Source organism: Chiloscyllium punctatum, chromosome 15 (genome assembly GCF_047496795.1).
Source record: "Chiloscyllium punctatum isolate Juve2018m chromosome 15, sChiPun1.3, whole genome shotgun sequence".
Taxonomy (NCBI): domain Eukaryota; kingdom Metazoa; phylum Chordata; class Chondrichthyes; order Orectolobiformes; family Hemiscylliidae; genus Chiloscyllium; species Chiloscyllium punctatum.
In genome coordinates, this window is record NC_092753.1 from 46,790,109 (window position 1) to 46,812,567 (window position 22,459).

Below are 22,459 nucleotides of genomic sequence, written 5' to 3' on the forward strand. Positions count from 1 at the left end.
AGATACTAGAACAACTGTATTGTGCATTTTATGAAAAGGGAACATACTCATAGTTCTAATGAACATAACACAAATATTAATTTTAATATGGAGCTTTGGTTTGGATTTTTTTTCCCCTTTCTTCTCTTGTCCTGTAATAATGTTGGAGTTAGGAAAGAGGTTGGCAAATATTGCAAGAGCATTTTGATGTTAGGTCATGTCTAAATGGATGACTTGGTGTGACCTAGCACTTGAATGTAACTTAGAACAAACTGCTGGAGTTGAGTGCCTCAAGGAGGCAAGAAAAAGATTTCTGTTTGGTTTTGCCGAAATGAAGCAACTGACTCATGAGTATGTCCAAACACTGAAGTAGAAGTAAGATGTTTAGTTTTATTTAGATCTCCATTTTTTTTCCTTTTTTTCTTAAAAATAGCCAGTTTAGTATAAGATTTATGCTTTTGTCAAAGAGATATAAAGTTACAGCGAAGTGGGAAGAGTTGTGACTCTTCAAGCTGTTATGATCCTAGCTGATATTATTACTGGACAAGTCAGAATCCAGACTGAAATCTGACTTGATAGATCATAGTTTGCATAATTTTAGTTTTTAACAAAGTTGCCTCACACTGAAACATAAAAATATGCTGCTGCAGATTTTTTTTAACAATAAAAGAAAAGTTTAATCTCAAAAGAAATATAGATAAAATAAAATAAATCAAACTTTCTAATTATAGCTCAATTTCAAACACTTTTAAACACATAATAAAAATATAATCCTACGAGTTAGTTCCCTAGTACTCCTTTATAAATTATAGAGAAAGAAGACAGGTTTTCTTTTGTACCCAAAACACACCTATTCAGCACCCAGAACCACCATCTGTACAGTACTCACACCTGAGTCCCTATGTCAAACATTTTGATAGGTATAAGTCACTGTGACTTATAAACTGTAACTGCAGAAAATTTCTTCCTGACACTATTATGCTCATAAGCGCAAATGTACTCACTTTCAAGCATCTCTTCAGTTTATGTTTAATCTCCAACATTTCTACTGTAGGATTAACACTAACTCTTTACTCTAATATAAGTCTAGTTTTACCATTGAGGTAAAGATAAAGTCTCTATAGTCCTACTGGACTAGACGGCAACTCTCTTCTTGGAGAGACGTGACTGATGGTGGTTTAACCTGACAGTCACCACACCTCAAGTGAGGGGACAGATTGAGAATGAGAATCCTTCATGGTAATTTAAGCTGGTGAAGGCATTGAACCCACGATGTTGGCACCTCTTAATAATGCAAACCAGCCAACTGAGCTAACCAAGCCCCAATTAGATTTCCCTTCTCAGAAAAACTAGTCTGTAAAGCCACTTTCATCCTGGGATTGCCCCAAAAGCAATGCAAAACTAAAAAATGGTTCTCTGTCTAAGTTATGTTTAAGCTTATACAAAATCACTCATGGCCTTCTGAACCAGAGCTTGTTCATTGTGATTAGTTATAAAACTCATCAATGTACACCAAGGAAAGTGAAATCTAAACTAGATTCTCAAAAACAGGTTTAAAAGTGATTGCTATGACTATAGCAATACTTATAAGATAATTATTAACTTTAGGCCCACATAAAAATGCATGTCTGTCACTAACCCAGAATCCAAGAACTCAAGCTTGAAATAAGACCATAAGACCATAAGACATAGGAGTGGAAGTAAGGCCATTCAGCCCATCGAGTCCACTCCGCCATTCAATCATGGCTGATGGGCACTTCAACTCCACTTACCCGCATTCTCCCCGTAGCCCTTAATTCCCCGAGACAACAAGAATCTATCAATCTCTGCCTTGAAGACATTTAGCGTCCCGGCCTCCACTGCACTCTGCGGCAATGAATTCCATAGGCCCACCACTCTGTGGCTGAAGAAATGTCTCCGTATTTCTGTTCTGAATTTACCCCCTCTAATTCTAAGGCTGTGTCCACGGGTCCTAGTCTCCTCACCTAACGGAAACAATTTCCTAGCGTCCACCCTTTCCAAGCCATTTATTATCTTGTATGTCTCTATTAAGTCTCCCCTTAATCTTCTAAACTCCAATGAATACAATCCCAGGATCCTCAGCCATTCCTCATATGTTAGACCTACCATTCCAGGGATCATCTGTGTGAATCTCCGCTGGACACGTTCCAGTGCCAGTATGTTCTTCCTGAGGTGTGGGGACCAAAACTGGACACAGTACTCCAAATGGAGCCTAACCAGAGCTTTATAAAGTCTCAGTAGCACAATGGTGCTTTTATATTCCAACCCTCTTGAGATAAGTGACAACATTGCATTCGCTTTCTTAATCACAGACTCAACCTGCATGTTGACCTTTAGAGAATCCTCGACTAGCACTCCCAGATCCCTTTGTACTTTGGCTTTACGAATTTTCTCACCGTTTAGAAAGTAGTCTGTGCTTTTATTCTTTTTACCAAAGTGCAAGACCTCGCATTTGTTCATGTTGAATTCCATCAGCCATTTCCTGGACCACTCTCCCAAACTGTCTAGATCCTTCTGCAGCCTCCTCACTTCCTCAGTACTACCTGCCTGTCCACCTAACTTTGTATCATCTGCAAACTTTGCTAGAATTCCCCCAGTCCCTTCATCCAGATCATTAATATATAATGCGAACAGCTGTGGCCCCAACACTGAACCCTGCGGGACACCACTCGTCCACTGAGTCCACACTGACTATCCATAGATAATCCCACCCAGACTCGCCCCTGTTCCTGTAACTTGACATTTCCCATGGCTAATCCACAGAACCTGCACATAACTGGACACTATGTGCAATTTAGCATGGCAAATCCACCTACCCTGCATATCTTTGGACTGTGGGAGGAAATTGAAGGACCACGAGGAGAATATGCAAACTCCACACAGACAGTCACCTGAGGCTGGAATCAAATGCAGGTCCCTGACATCATGAGGCAGCAGTGCTAGTCATTGAGCCACTGTACTGCCCTGACAGCAAACAATGATCTTGAATTAAAAGATACAGAATCCATAAGGGTGGAGGTAACAAATAAGAGGAACGTTCCCCATTGGAAGTAGTCTATAGTCCCACTAGCAGCAGGTATTCTGTAGGATAGAGCATAAATCAGGATATAAAACTGGCATGTAAAATTGGGCAGAACATTATTTATGAGTAAGTTTAATCTTCAGGTAGATTAGAAAAATCAAATTCGCAGAGGTAGCTACGGGGCAAATTCAACGAGGTTATTCAGGACAGTTTGCAAGAGCAGTTAGTTATAGATCCAGCCAGGAACCAGGCTATTTTGGACTGGAAATGTTTAATAAAGCTGGTTTTATGAATTATCTCAGAGCTCAAGACCTCCTAGGAAACAGTGAACATACCACAGTAGAATTTAGAATTGAGTTTTGTTGTGAGAAACCTTTTTTTTAATCATTCGTGGAATGTAGGCATCGCTGGCTGGACAAGCATTTGTTGCCAATTCCCAGTTGCCCTTGAGAAGTTGTTGGTGAGTTTCCTTTTTGAAGCACTGCAATCTGTGTGTTATCGGTAGACTGACAATGCTGTTTGGGAGGTGGTTTCAGAATTTTGACCCAGCAACACTGAAGGAACAGAAATATATTGCGAAGAAAGGATAGTGAGGGGATCGGAGGGGAACTTGTAGGTCGTGTTTTATTGTGGATCTCCTGCCCTTATCCTTCTAGTGGTTATGGTTATGGTCTTGGAAGGTGCCTTGACTAAGAAGTCTTGGTGAGTTCCAGTTAACCATTTTGTAAATGGTAGATACTGTTACTACTAAGTGTCAATGGTGGAAATGGTGAATGTTTGCCGATGTAGTGCCAAACAATTGGACTGCTTTGTTCTGGGTGGTGTCAAGCTTCTTGAGTGTTGTTGAAGCTGCTTCGATCCAAGCAAGTATTATGCTTCAGAGATATAGACAGGCTTTTGAGGAGTTAGTCACTATAGGATTCTTCACCTTTTAGCCACAGTTTTTTTATGTCTAGTCTAGTTAGTTTCTGGTCAATGGTAACCCCCTTAGATATTGATAAACTAGTGAGGCAGTGATAGTAACACTCATGGTTAGATTCTCTCCTTTTGGAGATGGTCATTGCCTAACATTTATATGGCAAAGATATGACTTGCCAATTTTCAGCAAAAGCCTGACCATTGTCTGGGTTTCGTTGCATTTGGATGTGGACTGCTTCAGTATCTGAGGAGTAATGAATGATGCACAACATTGTACAATCATCAGTAAACACCTCCAGCTCTGACCTTATGATGGAGGGAAGATCATTGGTGAAGCATTGATTAAGTCCTGGAGCTGAGATGACTGACCTGCTATAATGTCAATGGTGAGGATGTAGTTTGCTCACTGATCTGCAAGGTTCACTTTCAGATGTTTTGTCACCATCCTGGGTAACATCTTTCAATGAGCCTCCAGGTGAAGCACTGGTGGTGTAGCCCACTTTCTATTTATATGTTTAGTTTTCCTTGAGTTGGTGATGTCATTTCCTGTGGTGATGTCATTTCCTATTCTTTTTCTCAGGGGTGGTAAATAGAATCAAAGTCAACATGTTTGTTGATAGAGTTCCAGTTGGAATGCCATGCTTCTAAGAATTCTCATGTATGCCACTGTTTGGCTTTACTAGGTTGGATGTGTTGTCCCAGTCGAAGTGGTGTCCTTTCTCATCTGTATGTAAGAGTGGGTCATGTCTTTTTGTGGCTAGTTGATGTTCATGTATCCTGGTGGCTAGTTTTCTGCCTGTTTGTCCAATGCTGTGTTTGTTACAGTTCTTGCAAGATATTTTGTAAATAACATTAGTTTTGTTTGTTGTCTGTATAGGGTCTTTCAAGTTCATTCGCTGCTGGTTTAGTGTGTTGGTGGGTTTGTGGGCCACTGTGATGCTGAGGGGTCTGAGTAGCCTAGCAGTCATTTCTGAGATACCTTTGATGTAGGGAGAGTGGCTAAAGTTTCTGGAGGTGTTTTGTCTGCTTGTTTGGGTTTGTTGCTGAGAAATCGGCAGACTATGTTCATTGGGTATCCATTCTTTTTGATTTTCCTCTGCTCTGTGTAGATTCTCTGTGCTGCAGTGTGTGGTGGCTCATTGAAATAATGTTATAATGCAGCTTTGTTTCTGGGTATTGGGATGATTGCTTCTTTAGTTCAATATTTGGTCCGTATGTGTTGATTTCCCATAGACGCTCATTTGAAGTTCCCCATTGACTGTTTACTGTACTGTGACATCTCGACCATCAATAATCCCCTAACTGGCATAAAATTCACTAAAGAGAAGGAAAACAACAATAAACTGCCATTCCTAGATGTCACAGTAGAGTGAACAGCCAATGGGGACCTTCAAACCAGCGTCTACAGGAAAACAACACATTCAGACCAAATATTGTACTAAAGAAGCAATCATCCCAACATCCATAAATGAAGTTGAATAAGAACATTATTTCAATGAACCACTGCACATTGCAGCACAGAGTAACTATGCAGAGCAGAGGAAAATCGACTATACAATATATTCAAAAAGAATGGGTACCCAATGAACCCAGTCTGCCGATTTTTCAACAATAAACCCAAACAAGCAGACAAAACAACTCCAAAACCCTAGCCACTCTACATCAAAGACATCTCTGAAACGACTGCCACACTACTCAGACCCCTTGGCATCATACCCACCAACACACTAAAACAGTAGCTAATGAACTTGAAAGATCCTATACAGACAACAAGCAAAACTAATGTCATTTACAAAATACCTTGCAAAAATTGTAACAAACACGACATTGGACAAACAGGCAGAAAACTAGCCACTAGGATACATGAACACCAACTAGTCACAAAAAGACATGACACACTCTCACTAGTATCCTTACATACAGATGAGAAAGGACTCCACTTTGACTGGGATGATACATCCATCCGAGGACAAGCCAGACAGAGACATACATGAGAATTCCAAGAAGCATGGCATTCCAACTGGAACTCTATCAGCAAACACATTGACTTAGATTCCATTTACCACCCCTGAGAAAAAGAATAGGAAATGACATCACCATAGGAAATGATGTCACCACAAGAATTACATTACCAACCCACGAAACCCAAACATAAGTAGCAAGTGGGCTACACTACCAATGCTTCATCCAGAGGCTCACTGAAGGTGTTATTTAGTATGGTGACGAAATGTCTGAAAACATACCTTCCAGCTCAGTGAGCAAACCTACATCCAGAACCTTGAACTGAGCTACAAATCTTCTCGAAACTCACTAACAACAATGATCTTCCCCTGTGCCACATATGACTCCAACCAGTGGAGAGTTTTCCCCTGATTCTTGATGACTCCGCATTTGCTAGAGGCAGTTTTCCTTGGGTCAAAAATAATTATGCTAAACTTAAATAAGACTACAAATGTAGTGATGAGAATGGAGTTGGCTAAAATGGACTGGGAAAGAAGTTCAGCAGATAAGACTAATGATGAACATTGGCAGACCTTTAAAAATGTAGTTATGTTGAAAAATATAGTGAATGATTTGCAATAAAACTGAATTGCAGTGAAGGAGAAATATTCCAGGAAAAGTAAAGGCTAAGCATGGTTAACCATGGAAGCTCAGGATAATTTGAAATTGGAAGAAAAATAATATACATGTGGCAAGGAATAGTAGGAAGTCAGATATTTGGGACAGTTTCAAAAATCAACAAAAGATGATCATAAATAAATAAGGATGGAAACATCAAACTCTTGATTAAACTATCAAGAACTATAAAAGTGAACAGTAAGAGCTTATATAAATAAGGAAAAAAGGAATCATGTGACCATAGGCCCCTTAGAGAATGACACTGGGGAATGAATAATGTGGAACTAGGAGTTGGCAGAGGAGTTGAATAAATGCTTTACTGTATTCTTCACTATAGAAAATTTTAAAAATTCCAAAAAAGCTAAATAAGTGGCAAGGGAGGTGAGGAAAGAAATGAACACAGTAACTATCACTTGATAAAACTATCACTGAATCTAATGTGGCTAAAAACCAATAAACTCTGGACCTGATAGCTTGTATCCTAGGAAATCTAAAAGGAGTAGCTTCAGATAAAATAGATGTATTGATTGTAATCTGCCAAGATTCTGGAAAATTCTGTAGAAGTCACAGATGATTTGAAAATTTCCAATATGGTGCCCTTATTAAAAAAAGGGAGACAAAAGAATTAGGTATCTATGGATCAATTACCCTAACATCTGTCATCAGGAAGACGTTATAGTCCATCATAAAGTAGGTATATTTTTAATTAGTAACACATAATATGAACAATCAGAGTTAGCATGTCTTCATGAAGGGGAAATATTTGGAATATTTATTAGAGTTGAGGACATAACAAGCTGGATAGATAAAGAGGACTCAGTGAATTTTACGTTCTTATATTATATGAAGGCATTCTATAACATAACACACACAAGACTAAAAAAAGATACAAGGTGATAGAGTTGGGGGAAGCATACATTAGCATGGGCAGAAGATTGTCTAGCTCAGAAGAAGACAGAGTTGGGATAGTAAGGTATTCTCAGGATGGCAGCCTGTGGAGTGTCACCGGGATCTGTGCTGGGGCCACAATTATTTTCAACATGATTTAAAGACTTGGATAAGGGAAGTGAATGTACTTTAGTTAAGTTTGCAGATGATACAAAAATAGGTAGGAAGACAAGTGGTGAGAATGACATGGAGAGTCTGCAGAGGGATACAGACAAGTTAAACAAATGGGCAAGAACTTGGCAGGTAGATTGTGAGAAAATGTGAGGTTATGCACTTTGGTTGGAAGGATAGAACAGCTGAACATTACTTACATGGAAAAAAGACTGCAGAAATATACACAAATGAGGCATTTGGGAATTCTCATCCATGAATGACAAAATGCAAGCATGGAAGTTCAGTGGGTAATGGAGAAGGCAAATAAAACGTTGAACATTTTTTCAAAGGAAATTGAGTATATAAGTATGGAAATTTTGCACAAACTATGCAAGGTGCTAGTTAGACCACAACTGGAATACTGTGAACACTTCTGTCTCTTGTCTAAGGAAGGACAAATTGACTTTGAAGGCAGTCCTGTGAAGGTTCACTAGGCTCGTTGCTCGTTGGATGCTGCCTGAACTGCTGTGCTCTTCCAGCACCACTAATCCAGTATTTGATTTTCAGCATCTGCAGTCATTGTTTTTACCTCACTGGGCTCATGCCAGGAATGAAGAGAATGTCTCATTGGGAGAGCTGAGTAGGATTGTCCCGTACTCGTTGATTTTTTTTAAAATTGGAGGCCTTATTAAAATGGCTAAGATTCTTAGTGGACTTCACAGTGTAGATTCAGAAAGGTTGCTTCCTATTGTGGAACAGTCTAGGACCAAAGAGTGTAATTTCAGAATAAGGGGTCACACATTTAAAGCAAGGATAAGGAAGAATTCCTTCTCTCATAGAGTAGTGAATTTGTGGAATTCTTTACCACAGAGAGGTGTCAAAGCTGTGTTGTTCAGTATACTCAACACTGAGATAGACAGATTTTTAACCACCAAAAGAATTAAGGGTTATCGGGAAAGGGTAATAAAGTGGAGTTATGGGTTATTACATCATCCATGATCTAATCGAATGGTGAACCCGACTCAATGAGCTGAATAGCCTATTTTGCTATACAGCCTAATGATCACAAAGTCATAATCACTTTGCCTGATTATGTGATTGTACCTACCTAAGTGACCTGTCACAAAATCTTTAAGCAGAGCTTCTGGCATTTTCCCAATGACAGACTATAAACTAACTGGCCCGTATTTTCTTGGTTTCTGTCTCTCTTCATTTTTTGAATGATGGATTAACATTCTCCATCTGTAAAGTATAAGACAAAGTTTGCCAAAAAAAATGAAAATAAGTCAGGAAAGTTTCTTTTGAATATTAAAAGACAAGTTAACAAAGTAAGTGCTGGTCATCTAGAAAATGAATGTGGAATTAGTAATGGAGGATAAAAAGATCGAGATGGATTATGTCCATCTTCACTCGAGAGGATGCAAGTAACATCCTGTAATAAGCTGCAAATCAGGAATTATAATGGAGGGAGGCATTCAAGAAAATTACCATTAACTGGGAAATAACTGTGAGTAAATTGTTTGAACTGCAAGTTGACAAGTCCCCATGTCGTAATGGATTTCATCCCAGGATCTTAAAAGAAGTAGCTGGTAAAATTGTTAATGCAGTAGCTTTAATTTTCCAAAACTCATTAGATTTCAGGAAGTTTCCTTCAGCCTGGAAAATAACTAAAGTAACTCGTTCATTCAAAAATAGGAGGCAGAAACACCGACCCATCTAACGAACTCGAGCTATAGCTTTCCCAGTCAATATCTGGAAAGTTAAAGTCCCCCATAACAACCACCCTATTACTTTCACTCTTCTCCTGAATCATCCTCGCAATCCTTTCTTCTACATCTCTAGGACTATTAGGAGGCCTGTAGAAAACTTCTAACAGGGTGACCTCACCTTTCCTATTCTTAACCTCAGCCCAAACTACCTCAGATGGCGAGTCTTCATCCATCGTGCTTTCCACCACTGTAATACTATCTTTGACAAGCAATGCCACACCTCCCCCTCTTTTACCCCCACCTCTGACCCTACTAAAACATTTAAACCCTGGAACCTGCAACTGACAATCCTGTCCCTGTTCTATCCATGTCTCCGTAATAGCCACAACATCGAAATCCCAGGTACCAACCCACGCTGCAAGTTCACCCACCTTATTTCGTATACTTCTTGCATTGAAGTATACACACTTCAAGCCACCTTCCTGTTCACAGGCACCCTCCTTTGAGATTGATGCCATGTTCCTAACCTCCCTACACTCCAGGTCCTGCACCTTAAAGCTACAGTCTAGGTTCCCATGCCCCTGCAGAGTTAGTTTAAATCCCCCAAAGAGCACTAGCAAACCTCCCCCCAAGGATACTGGTGCCCCTCAGGTTCAGGTGTAGACCATCCTGTTTTTTTAGAGGTCCCACCTTCCCCAGAAAGAACCCCAGTTATCCAGAAACCGGAATCCCTCCCTCTTGCACCATCCCTGTAGCCACGCATTTAACTGTTCTCTCTTCCTATTCCTCGACTCTCTATCACGTGGCATGGGTAACAAATCAGAGACAACAACTCTGTTTGTTCTAACTCTGAACTTCCAACCTAGCTCCCTGAAAGCCTGCCTAACATCCTCAGCCCTCTTCCTACCTATTTCATTGGTGCCAATGAGGACCATGACTTCGGGCTGCTCCCCCTCCCCCTTAAGGACCCGGAAAACACGATCAGAGACGTCACATACCCTTGCACCTGGGAGGCAACATACCAAACATGAGTCTCTCTCGTTCCCACAAAACCGCCTATCTGTGCCCCGAACTATCGAGTCCCCAATAACTATTGCTCTGCCCTTCTCCACCCTTCCCTTCTGAGCAATGGGGCATGTTCTCCTCCTTTTTCTGAAGTCAGTGATCAGTTTTTTAGTTTTGCTGATATTAAGAGAAAGGTTGTTCTCATTGCACCATGACACCAAGACATCTATCTCCTTCCTGTATTCTGACTCATCTTTGTTTGATATCCGTCCTACCATGATGGTGTCGGCAAACCTGTAGATGGTGTTCATTTGGAATTTGGCAACACAGTCATGGGTATACAGGGGGTACAGTAGGGGGCTGAAAATGGGTGGGGGGTACCAGTGTTGAGTGTTATCATGAAGGAGGTGCTGCTGTTGATCTTCACTGGTAACAGTCTGTGGGTCAGCAAGCTGAGGATTCAGATGCAGGAGGTGGAGACATAACTAAGGTCTTGGAGTTTTGTGATCAGTCTGGAAGGGATTATGGCATTGAAGGTGGAGCTGTAGTTGATGAGCAGGAGTCTGACGTCGGTGTCCTTATTATCCAGATGTTCCTGAGATGAGGGAAGGGCTAGGGAAACAGCGTCTGCTGTAGACCAGTTATGCCTGTAGGTGAATTGCACGGATTGAGGCAGGCGGGGAGACTGGAGTTGATGTGGGTCATGACCAGCCTCTCGAATCACTTCATGATTATGGAGTTCAGAGCTACCGAGTGGTACTCATTATGGCACATTGCATGTGATTTCTTAGGTACTAGGTTGATGGTGGTCTTCTTGAAGCAAGTGGGGATTTCGGCTTATAGGAGGAAGAGGTTGAAGATGTCAGTGAATGCCTCCATCAGCTGGTCCACACAGGATCTAAGTGCACGGCTGGGTCATTGTCTGGGCCTAATACTTTCCTTGAGTTGACTCCCAGGAAGACCGATCTGATGTCTGCAGCGGTGACAGAGGGAACAGGTGCACTCAGGGCTGTCAGGGTGGGTGACACCAGGCTACTGGCTTTCTGCTCGAACTGAGCACAGAAAGTATTAAGCGTATCAGGGAGAGATGTGTCTTTATCCACTATCTTGCTGTGCTTTGTTTTGTATCCTGTTATGCTGTTTAGGTTATCTTTTCAATTTCAGAGCCTTTAAAAGGACTGCAGGGAATCCCTCTGCATTAATGGAGTCTCCACTGGTCCAGTGTTCTTCAAGCCCCTCAGACTTGAATCCAGATCAGTGACAGTGAGGCAGTAGCACAAATTGGAGAGTAGCAAATTGGCATCCAGCTTTGAGAAGTGTGATTAGCCTTGGCACTTCACTGGAATGATTAAACGGAGGCTAATGTCCACTTTCTGGTAAGCCTGAGGCCTTCTAATTTGGTTATGTGCTAGAAGTGCAACTTCAGTTAACTGTCAGAAAATAACTCAAATGCTAATCAAGTTGCCAACTGAATTCAATGGGTGGAACTTACAATGAAACTGCACAGATTTACCAATTCTGCAGAGTGATCCAGGATAATTGAAGTTGAGATTTGTATAAATAATTTACACTTATGTTAGCTCTTGAAAATGGAGGAAAAAGGATCATGAAGTAGGTTCCCTGATTGCTTTTGAGAAATGTTTAGACCTTGACAGTTCATGAAATATCGTTTTCATTGTTCTAATATCACACCTTCAGGCAGAGCTGGAAAGGAATAAAATCTGCTGACACTTGAGATTTTTAGGGAGCTAATAGCCAGTTGTAATCAGCTTTAGCTCAATTAATATTTGATGTGCCTATAAAAGCCAAGATCAAACAAAACAGATGTAAACCATTGGCTCTACTCATTTAACATAGAAGTCGTGAAAATGTTTTTTTTCATTGAATGGCAGTTTTGGATTTTGTTCATGTTTGCAGTTTGTGACAGCTTGCATGCTAGACTGCTGATTGTCTCCAATCAAGGGAGCTGAAAATTAGAAACTGGAAAATCGACAGTTTTCTAGGTTCAAAGTCTGAGCATTGAACTTTGGTCCTTGACTAAGGTTAAAACATGTCTCCTTAGTTGTGCATCAATGTTAATGAAAATATGGTTAACGGTGACTGTCGAGTATAAAATATTATAATTTCAAGAGTCAGAAAATGGCTTTTGATGTTTCATTGCATCGGTATATTGTCCTAGATTTCTCAGTTAATCATACGTGTGAGATAACTGTATGGAATTCCATAGGATTCCATAGGATTCCATACCCATAGATCCCTCAATGTTGCCACCCAGTTTGATAGGTTGTTAAGAAGGCATATGGTGTTTTGGCTTTCATTCGCAGGAGGATTCAGTTTAAGAGCCGTGAAGTTATGTTGCATTTCTATAGAGCCCTGGTTAGACCACATTTGGAGCATTGTTTTCAATTCTGGTTGCCTCATTATAAGAAGGATGTGTAATCTCTAGAGAGGATGTAGAGCAGATTTACCAGGATACTGCCTGGACTGAAGGCATGTCTTATGAAGAAAAGTTGAGGGGGCTAGGGCTTTTCTCATTGGAGTCAAGAATGATGAGAGGTGACTTGACAGAGGTGCACAAGATGATGAGAGGCATGGATAGAGTGGATAGCCAGAGGCTTTTTCCCAGGGCAGGAATGGCTGTCATGAGGGGGCATAATTTTCAGGTGATTGGAAGAGGTGTAGGGGTATCAGAGGTATTTTCTTGATACAGAGAGTGATAGGTGCGTGGAATGCACTGCCAGCAGTGATAGTTGAGTCAGATAAATTAGGGACATGTAAGTGACCCTTGAGTATGCAAATAGATTATTGTAAAATATAGAGTATGGAGGTTAGTTTGATTTTAGACAAGAATAAAAGGTCGACATAACATCTAGAGCTGAAGGACCTGCACTGTTGTATGTTATAGAACGACAGAGATGTACAGCATGGAAATAGACTGTTTGGTCCAACTTGTCCATGTCGACCAGATATCCCAACCCAATCTAGTTCCACCTGCCAGCACCCGGACCATATCCCTCCAAACCCTTTTTAATCATATACCGATCAAGATGCCTTTTAAATGTCGTAATTGTACTGACCTCCACCACTTCCTCAGGCAGCTCATCCCACACACGCACCACCCTCTGCGTGAAAAAGTTGCCCCTTAGGTCTCTTTTATATCTTTCCCCTCTCACCCTAAACCTATGCCCTCTAGTTCTAGACTCCCCCACCCCAGGGAAAAGTCCTTGTCTATTTACCCTATCCATGCCCCTCATGATTATATAAACTTCTCTCAGGTCACTCCTCAGCCTCCGATGCTCCAGCATATTCAACCTATCTCTGTAGCTCAAATCCTCCAATCCTGGCAACATCCTTACAAATCTTTTCTGAACACTTACAAGTTTCACAACATCCTTCTGATAGGAAGGAGACCAGAATTGCACGCAATATCCCAAAATTGGCCTAACCAATGTCCTGTACAGCTGCAACAAGACCTCCCAACTCTTGTGCTCAATCTGACCAACAAAGGAAAGCATACCAAACGCCTTCTTCATTATCTTATCTACCTGTGACTCCACTTTCAAGGAGCTATGAACCTGCACTCCAAGGTCTCTTTGTTCAGCAACACTCCCAAGGATCTTACCATTAAGTGTATAAGTCCTGCTAAGATTTGCTTTCCCAAAATGCAGCACCTCACATTTATCTGAATTAAACTCCATCTGCCACTCCTCAGCCCATTGGCTCATCTGATCAAGATCCTGTTGTAATCCGAGGTAACCTTCTCCACTGTCCACTACACTTCCAATTTTGGTGTCATCTACAAACTTACTAACTATATCTCTTAAGCTCACGTCAAAATCACTTATGTAAACGATGAAAAGTAGTGGACCGAGCACCGATCCTAATGGCACTCCACTGGTCACAGGCCTCCAATCTCCAATCTGAAAAACAACCTGCTACAATCAAAGAACATGAGTTTTTTCTGATTCTTCATTGCTGGTTTAAGGAAGATTGAAATGCATTATTCCTGCTATATTGTAATTTCCCTCATCTCCCCACTTTCACCACCACCATTACTGCACACATACACACATACTTGACATAGGGAGCTCTCTTTGGGACCTGAAATTTTAAACTATTGAGGCATGATATTAATTGCACTGTTTTGTTCCTCAGCATAAAGATGTGATTCAAAGTCATTTCACTGTTACTGTACATTTCCTTGATCTGCAGTAGTTGAAGAAAGTAGGTCCCAAACACCTGCTCAAAGGAGCTGACCTAGCTAGCAACATCTGTCACCCATGAGTGAATAAAAGAAATCGTATCTCAAGTTACACTTAACAATGCTCAAAAGCCATTTTAATAAAAATGTACCAGAGATTAACCTTGAAATTGCCCAATGGACCAATTGAATCTGGATGAGTGAGTAAGTTTGGTTGTCACAAAACTTTCTCACATTACTATGAATGGTTAAGTAACTGAAATGCCAACTTTCCTCAATTGGTATCACTCTTTGCTTGGAGTTTGTCAGTAGATTGTGGGTTCAATCCCAATCCAACACATGGATACCTGATTTCGATGGATCATAAGAATAAGAGAGCACAAGATTCCATTCATCTAGTTGAAATAAACTGTTAGTCCAAAATTACAACTACTGGTTCAGTTATAAGTCATCAAGTTGTATATGATAGAAATAGACCCTTCGGTTTTATTCGTTCATGCCAACTAGATTTCCTAAATTAATCTGTTTCCATTTGCCAGCATTTGGCCCCTATCCCTCTAAACTCTTCCTTGTTATGTACCCATCCAGATGACTTTTAAGTGTTGTAATTGTACCAGGTTCCACCGCTTCCTCTGGCAGCTCATTCAATACACACACCACTATCTGCATGAAAACATTGCCCCTTAGATTCATTTAAATCTTTCTCTTCTCACCTTAAACCTATGCCCTCAGTTTTGAACTCCCCTTGTCTATTTACCCTATCCATGCCCCTCAATGGTTTTATAAATTTCTATATGGTCACCCCTCAGTCTCTGATGCTCCAGGGAAAATAGCTCCAGCCTATTCACCCTATAGTTCGAACCCTCCAAACTGGCCAACATCCTTGTCAATCTTTTCTGAATCCTTTCAAGTTTCACAACATCCTTCCTACAGGACGGAGACCAGAATTGAACACAGTTTTCCAAAAGTGACCTTAACAATTAAAATGTCCCAGTTCACTACCCTAAAAACAGAAAGTGTTATTAAGATATCCTGGCCAACAATATTTTCTCAATTAACGCTATCAACTGACCAAATATAATTTAAGACGTTGTTTTGCACAACACACTTGGCATTGGTTTTCATCCTTTACCCTCCCCAAATGTCTAATATTCAATGATATCTTAGAGCATGAATGATTGCAATTATTTAGCTGTTGGAACATCACAGCAAAGCTTGATACGACATTCACCAGGTATGCATACACACTCACTTTCTGCTGGAGGGCTATCCATAAGATGTTATGTTTTATTATTCTGTGATGGTCTTCTTATTGAGACATAAGGCAGGGACTATAACCCTGGTTGCTTTTTAATCTGACTGCCCAGAAACAAGTAACAGTTTCTATCATGATCCCATCATGACTTACCTAACAGAACAAGTTTGTTTTTAATAATTGAGGCATCAATGAGACATTGTGAATACTTTTAATTGTCATTTAGGATTTGTCCAAATGTATTATTGCATCTAACTTTCTACCAATCAGCACAAATATTTGAAATTGCACAACAAGTACACATCTATGTAATTGTGTGTATCATTTTAACTGTCAACATGCTGTAATTTGTATTTTGAATGAAATGATTGGGGCGGCACTGGTTAGCATTGCTGCCTCACAGCAACAGGGTCCCAGGTTCGATTCCAGCCTCGGGCGACTGTCTGTGTGGAGTTTGCACATTCTCCCCGTGTCTGCGTGGGTTTCCTTCGGGTGCTCTGGTTTCCTCCCACAATCCAAAACAAACGTGCAGGTCAGGTGAATTGGCCATGCTAAATTGCCCATAGGGATAGGTGCATTAGTCAGAGAGAAACGGGTTACTCGTCGGAGGGTCGGTGTGGACTGGTTGGGCCAAAGGGCCTGTTTCCACACTGTAGGGAATCTAATCAAGTCTAATCAGCACTTAGAGTAAGTTAGAGCTATAGTGATAACAAGAATGCTGATGAGAGAAAATGTATTTGAAGTCTCAATTTCAATTTGTGTAGCTCAAATATTCATTTATACCAGATAAGTTCTCTCGTGAAAATCTCTCTCATTAAGACAATTAAACTGTGATAAAGCTCTTTTGATTTATCATTAGAAGCTTTGTAGAAATGGAAGAGTTTATCAATGGTGTTAACTGAAATCAGTCAATGCAAAGTATTAATGATAATTGGCAATTAACTGTACATCACCTTTCGGGATTTTCTTCAAGTAACTATTGATATTTCAGAATAATGGTATCGTGAGAGCGCCATTTTATAAAGAAAATTGTGTCTGGATGTTGCTGAGTCACGTTAGCATGAAAATCCTTTCCAGCGTGCTCAGTTCCACATGAGAATATTCTTGACTGTCATCTTGTCTATCTGCAGACTGTTCATAACGATGACCCTGAACTCCATGCAGGAGGACGATTAACACTCGTATAAGGAACAAATATGCTGACCTTGTATTCAGCCAGTGCTGATGACTTCACAATCATTTATAACTTAATTAATATTTTAATATTATATTATCTGTTAAGTTGAATTAATAGGTGATTGTTCCATTATTGGGCATTCTGCAATGTATTAACATATTATCTGATGTTAGTCCTGGTCATACTTCTAACATCTTTTGGCTAAAGGCATACAATGAATTAAGATCATTTTTTTTTACTGTACAATTTAAAATACACAAAAATATTGCAAGTTAGCTTAAAAACACAGAAGTGCTTTTGATTCTAAAAGGGAACTAAGTAGTATCATGGTGGTCCTGAATAAGTAACTTCCATGGTTGTAAACAAGCAGCGTAACATTCACATAGTAATGTGGAGTCAGTTAGCCCTGTTGGAGGGATGGCTGATTTGTAATTCAGAGTGATGCCAACAGTGTGAGTTCAGTTCCTGCTGAAGTTAATATGAAGGACCGTCCTTCTCAAATACTCCCCTTGCCTGAGGTATGGTGACCCTCAGGTTGATCCACCACCAGCTCTCGCTCTTGTGCTCTCTCTCTCTGGTCTATTTGGATTATGGTGACTGAAAATACCAAAGCTCTTGTGCACAAGGCAATCTCTAACACTTCACAAATCAAGTTGGATGTATTTCTGAGGGGCTATACAGAAAGCTTAAATATTTAGATCCATTTTGCAGTAGTAATCTGATTGCTGGAGATGCATTGTTGCATTTTCTATTTTCCCAAATAGGAATTGATTACTTGGAAAACTGTTCATGGCCTCATTGCAGACTTCCTTAGCCAACTCATTAATTTTGGAAATGTGGTTGATTTTTTTAGCAATTAAAAACAAAACTGTGATTTGATTCAGACATTTACATAATATTTGACATCCTGTGTGAGACAACAACGAGAGATTTCATATGTTTATGGTATCAGTAATTTGACTAACAGTCCAAGAAAACCTTGGCCTAAGAGTCTAATTTATCGTCCAAAAAACAACCTGGGCCTGATTTTATACTTTTTATGGTGTTTAAAGCTGCATTAGTTGGCAGATTGAGGTACAAGGGTAGTACACTGACAAAATAAACCTATCTTGATAATAATTGAGGGCAGATTTCATTTGTTTTTGGCTATTTTGGGGAATGAGGTGCAATATATCTACAGCATCGTATCATTTGTTTTAATTTTTTATTCTGATTAATGTTTTTCTCGACTCTTTGTAATTTAAAGCTCAACATCACCAATTTGTCATCTAATTTGCCTTCTATGAAGATATTTTAAATTTAAAGGAAAATGACAATTCAAAAAGTGGACAGACATTCATTATCTCCATAGGACAGAGACTATGTATTCTGTATGGTATACCAAATGTGATTTTGGCACTTAACTCCAGCAGAAGTGACACCAACATTCAGTTGTCATGAATGCTTTGTGCCAGTTTGGATAATAAAGCAACAAAACACTAGCAGCTGGAGCAAGGGAACTTGAGTACAATAAATCTTAAATTACTCTATTCAAATCATTCTATAAAATTAGGCCCTCATTGTACATTTGTGTCAAAGTTGTATTATGACAGCATGATATAATTATAAATGTCCTTTTTCCATTTTTCTTTTATCATTTCCTTCCATAGAAAGTATCCTGCCAACTATTCCAAACCCTATTCAAGGTCAGTATGGATTAGTGATGATTCTAGTCATTACTATTAGCCTAATTAGAAGTATTTTTAGCAGGACTTTTATCATAGAATATTAACATACCAAATACGTATTTTAGTAAATACTGATTGCTGTTGGGTAGAATGAAGCAACTGTGATAGTTTACAATATCCAGAGCCCTTACAATAAAGGGCATGGTGTTAACCTTGTTTTCTTTAACAGCAATCAATATTTGATTTATTATACACTTGGGCTGTGAAAATTAAGTACTTGTATATTAAGAAGTGTTAGTCCAGGGCAGTCTATTGAAAATCTCCACTGCTATTTTACATTTGCCAATAAATTTTCAGTGGAGTACAAATTTGATGTTTTGTACATACAAATCATGTACTATTGCATTTATAAACCCAATGAGCCACACTATGATACTACTTACTGTGCACCACAGCTGTTCCTTGCTTTATCAATAATGATGCCATCTGTTCTATCCCCAATATTATAAGGCACTAACTAGTTTCTAGTGATATTGCTTGTGGATAATGTGGCCTGGGAGTTTTGCAGTGAGGCTCAGTAGATAAGGTAGCCTTTTGGCTCATAGAATTGGTGATCCTGTTGGAAAGTGTCTCAATGAAAACATTCTGGGGATTTCTATAGCCATAGTCTGAGGGCAGTTGGGACTAATGGCTGGCCAATGTTTCTGTACATTGACATGATGGTTGGTAGCTTCCTCCCCTTATCCTTGGACAGGTATTAGATTATCAAGGTCAGGAAAAGAAGTAAAGAATCCACCCAGCTATCTTATATCTTGTTTGAAATATAAGAAGCATATAGAATAGAAATAATGATTTATAATCTCATTGCATCTTTCCTTAACATTAGAAGGATTTTTTTGTAAAAACAAATGTGTTAATTTGGAACACATTTTTAAAACTTGAATCACCCCTCACCTATGTCTCCAGTACTGGAGATTAGAAAGAAGTGTTACAAAGGTACTACTATTCACAACAATTTACTTTAATCTCTGCTGCATCGAACATCTATAGATCAAAGTAAGTGGCATCACATTTTGGCTTTTTGTAGGTCTTACCGATGAAATAAGTAATGGCAGGTTCTAAATCTTGTTTCATGAAGTATTTAAAACTTTACATAGAAAGCATACTATTAAGTAGGGTCAATTCTGCTAAGTACTTCCTTAAAATATAAGACTGCAATGAGCACCATGTTGAATGCCATCTTTCAAGTTGAATGAGTCATTTGACTGAATGCTTTCATTCAAATGAAGAGTTTTGTACAGTCTATTCATGTCCTCACACACAGGTGTGAAAATTTATTATAAAAAGCAATCACAGGTCTCTGTAGTTCAAAGTCATGAACCACATATGATGTTTTCCTAACCTAGCTGCAGATCTCTGTCAGTGGAGAGATTATGGTAGAATGGTTACAGTTTGCTGTTATAACATGTGAGTCCTGCTGAGCCAAAATTGATGCCTGGAGCAGGTACTTGTGAAAGCTTTAGTAGCAATTGACTTAGTCAGTTTTTCATTGAAATTCTAGCCCAAGGGTGTAATAAAGACTTTGGCTGTTCACTGAAACCACTGTTAGTAGTCCATTCACAGGTGGGTTACTTTGGATGTCTTTCAGTCTGTTGTTTAGATAACCCCTTTAGCTCAGAAAAAAGTTACAATAAGATTTATTTGTTCCAGTGAATGCGATTTAGTTCTTGGATTTTATCTATTATTCAATATATACTATAATTATGAAATGTTGCTATAATATGATGGACATGAAATCAGACATCCATGCATCCCACAGTCATTCGAATGATTTCTTACATAGAGGTGAATAGTTTTAGTATGTGGTATAATGAACACTTATTGACTTGAAACCGTAGCTTTATTTCTCTATTCATGATCATGAGTGCTGCCTAACCAGCTGAGTATTTTCAGCATTTTGTTTTTTTTTATTTCTTCACCCTAAGCTGTAATACTGCTTATCAGAGGTTATCCGCAATACTTACCAGTCTTATTTTTTTGCCCGAATTAGTGAAGTTTGTAAAACAAATTTGAGCTGACAGGGTGAGAATAAGATCAAAGAGTGGAAATAATAGCAGGAGTCAGCTGCATAAACTAACATAGACTTACTCTATAGGATTTATCTCCAAGGGTCAAGAATAAGAAGGAAAGTCAGGTAAGATTCCAGCACACCCAAAGTTCAGTCTTTAGGCTCTCAGAAAAGCACTTTGCACCTGAAGCAGATATGAAAACATGAGATAGAGCTTCTACTTGTCTCTAAGCTTTTCCCATTTTCTATGCTATTCTGTTTTTTTCTTTTCCTCGCAAACTACTCTCAGAGTATCACCTCTTCTTATAAAGAAACTGGCATTGACTGCCCTACAGACAAGTTAATGCTTCTTATCAGTTGTTATTTGTTGCTTTCCACTTTTAATAGATTGTTTCATTTCCATTAGATGCTCCAAATATGAAGTCTGGATAATAACTTACCAATGCACCAGACTGATTTTTTTTTTACAAACCTCAGACTACACCAGACTGAGGTGGATTGGGCTGCTTTGGCCCCTGAACAGAAGCTAAGTATGCTACTACTTCTGCCTGCTGATATATTTTCAGCTCAGCCTTAACTTACTATAGTTCCAAATCTTGAGCATTTATCAGATGCAAAACTGCCCACCAGCCATTTTCCACTTAAAAGTGGTGCATTTTTGCTGACGATGAAGGTGGTGAAAAGGCATGTTGCACGATTTATTTCTATGGTTTCTTAGGATATGTGGAAATAATCTACACAGTAGTCACAAAGGTGCCAGCTGATTATAGCAAGAAAATACAACGTATTTGCACAAACTCTAAAGGGCTTTTGCTTAAAAAGAAGACAATGTAAGTCCATCTCTGTTAACAGCCTCACTAATTCTCCACATATTTGAATATAACAGGATGTATTACTGCTGTCAGGTACGATAATGTCGAACCAAAGCTGTCCTCTTCTTTTCTTTTTTTTAATAATTAGGCTGTGTTGGCTTGTAGCTGCAACTGTAGTATTTCCATTTCATTCTCTATTTCAATTATTCTTGACATGATGTTTGATATTTATTAGCTTCTTATATTCTTTGAGAAAAACACATCTTGATGAGGGATTGCGTGTATTTGCAGTCTAATGCTAGTTTTTAGTATAACAACAAGTCAGTATAAGCAAATGGCTAAACAATGGAATTCAGCCTGTCACCTAACATTGATGAAGTATGTGGTTTATTTACATTCTTGCCCATTGCAAAGAAAAGGAAATCAGAATTTGGGGATGGCAGGGAGCATTTCATATCTTGTGGGGCTGACTCAGATTCCTCAGGAGCAGGATTTCGGGATTGGGGCAAGGGAAGAGGTCATAGACCTCATGGGGTTGGTCAGGATTGGGGGGAGATCACAGGGGATGCAAATGGTGCCCTTGGAGAGGGTTGTGGAAATTGTTGGAAAGGCAACTGCTTTGGGACAAGCACACAGGTGGACAGGCACTTACCTCCTGGATCCAGCAGCCATTACCTCCTGGCAGCTACATATTTTCTTGAGGCTTGTGAGATGTGGTTGCTTGGAATTATATTGAAAAAACTCATGCAGCCTTCTGATAATATTTGAGTTGTTAACCCATTTCACAGGGACAGGTTGTTTTGTCCTCTTCTACATCCTGTCTTTGCTAAATGCGGTCAAGACTCAGATTTTCCAAACTAAATGCCCACTTGATCCAAACATACTTGCTTTTTGAGGGTTGTAATGCCCTCCCATGTCAGGATATTGTGTGGGATGTGAGGGCAGTTTGAGGGCATTCATGACAA

The 22,459-nt window shown here is 39.5% G+C and overlaps 1 protein-coding gene across 4 annotated transcripts in view; it reads left to right on the forward strand.

The window, feature by feature from the left end:
• LOC140486218 (limbic system-associated membrane protein-like) overlaps window positions 1-22,459 on the forward strand; it is an 884,602-nt gene that overhangs the window by 766,956 nt on the left and 95,187 nt on the right. For 2 of the 4 annotated variants that reach the window (XM_072585049.1, XM_072585050.1), the window contains exon 7: window positions 18,597-18,632. The exons of the other annotated variants lie outside the window; for them this stretch is intronic. In XM_072585049.1, coding sequence (XP_072441150.1) covers window positions 18,597-18,632 — 36 coding nt within the window. The remainder of the gene's footprint in view (window positions 1-18,596; window positions 18,633-22,459) is intronic. 4 annotated transcript variants of the gene reach the window in all.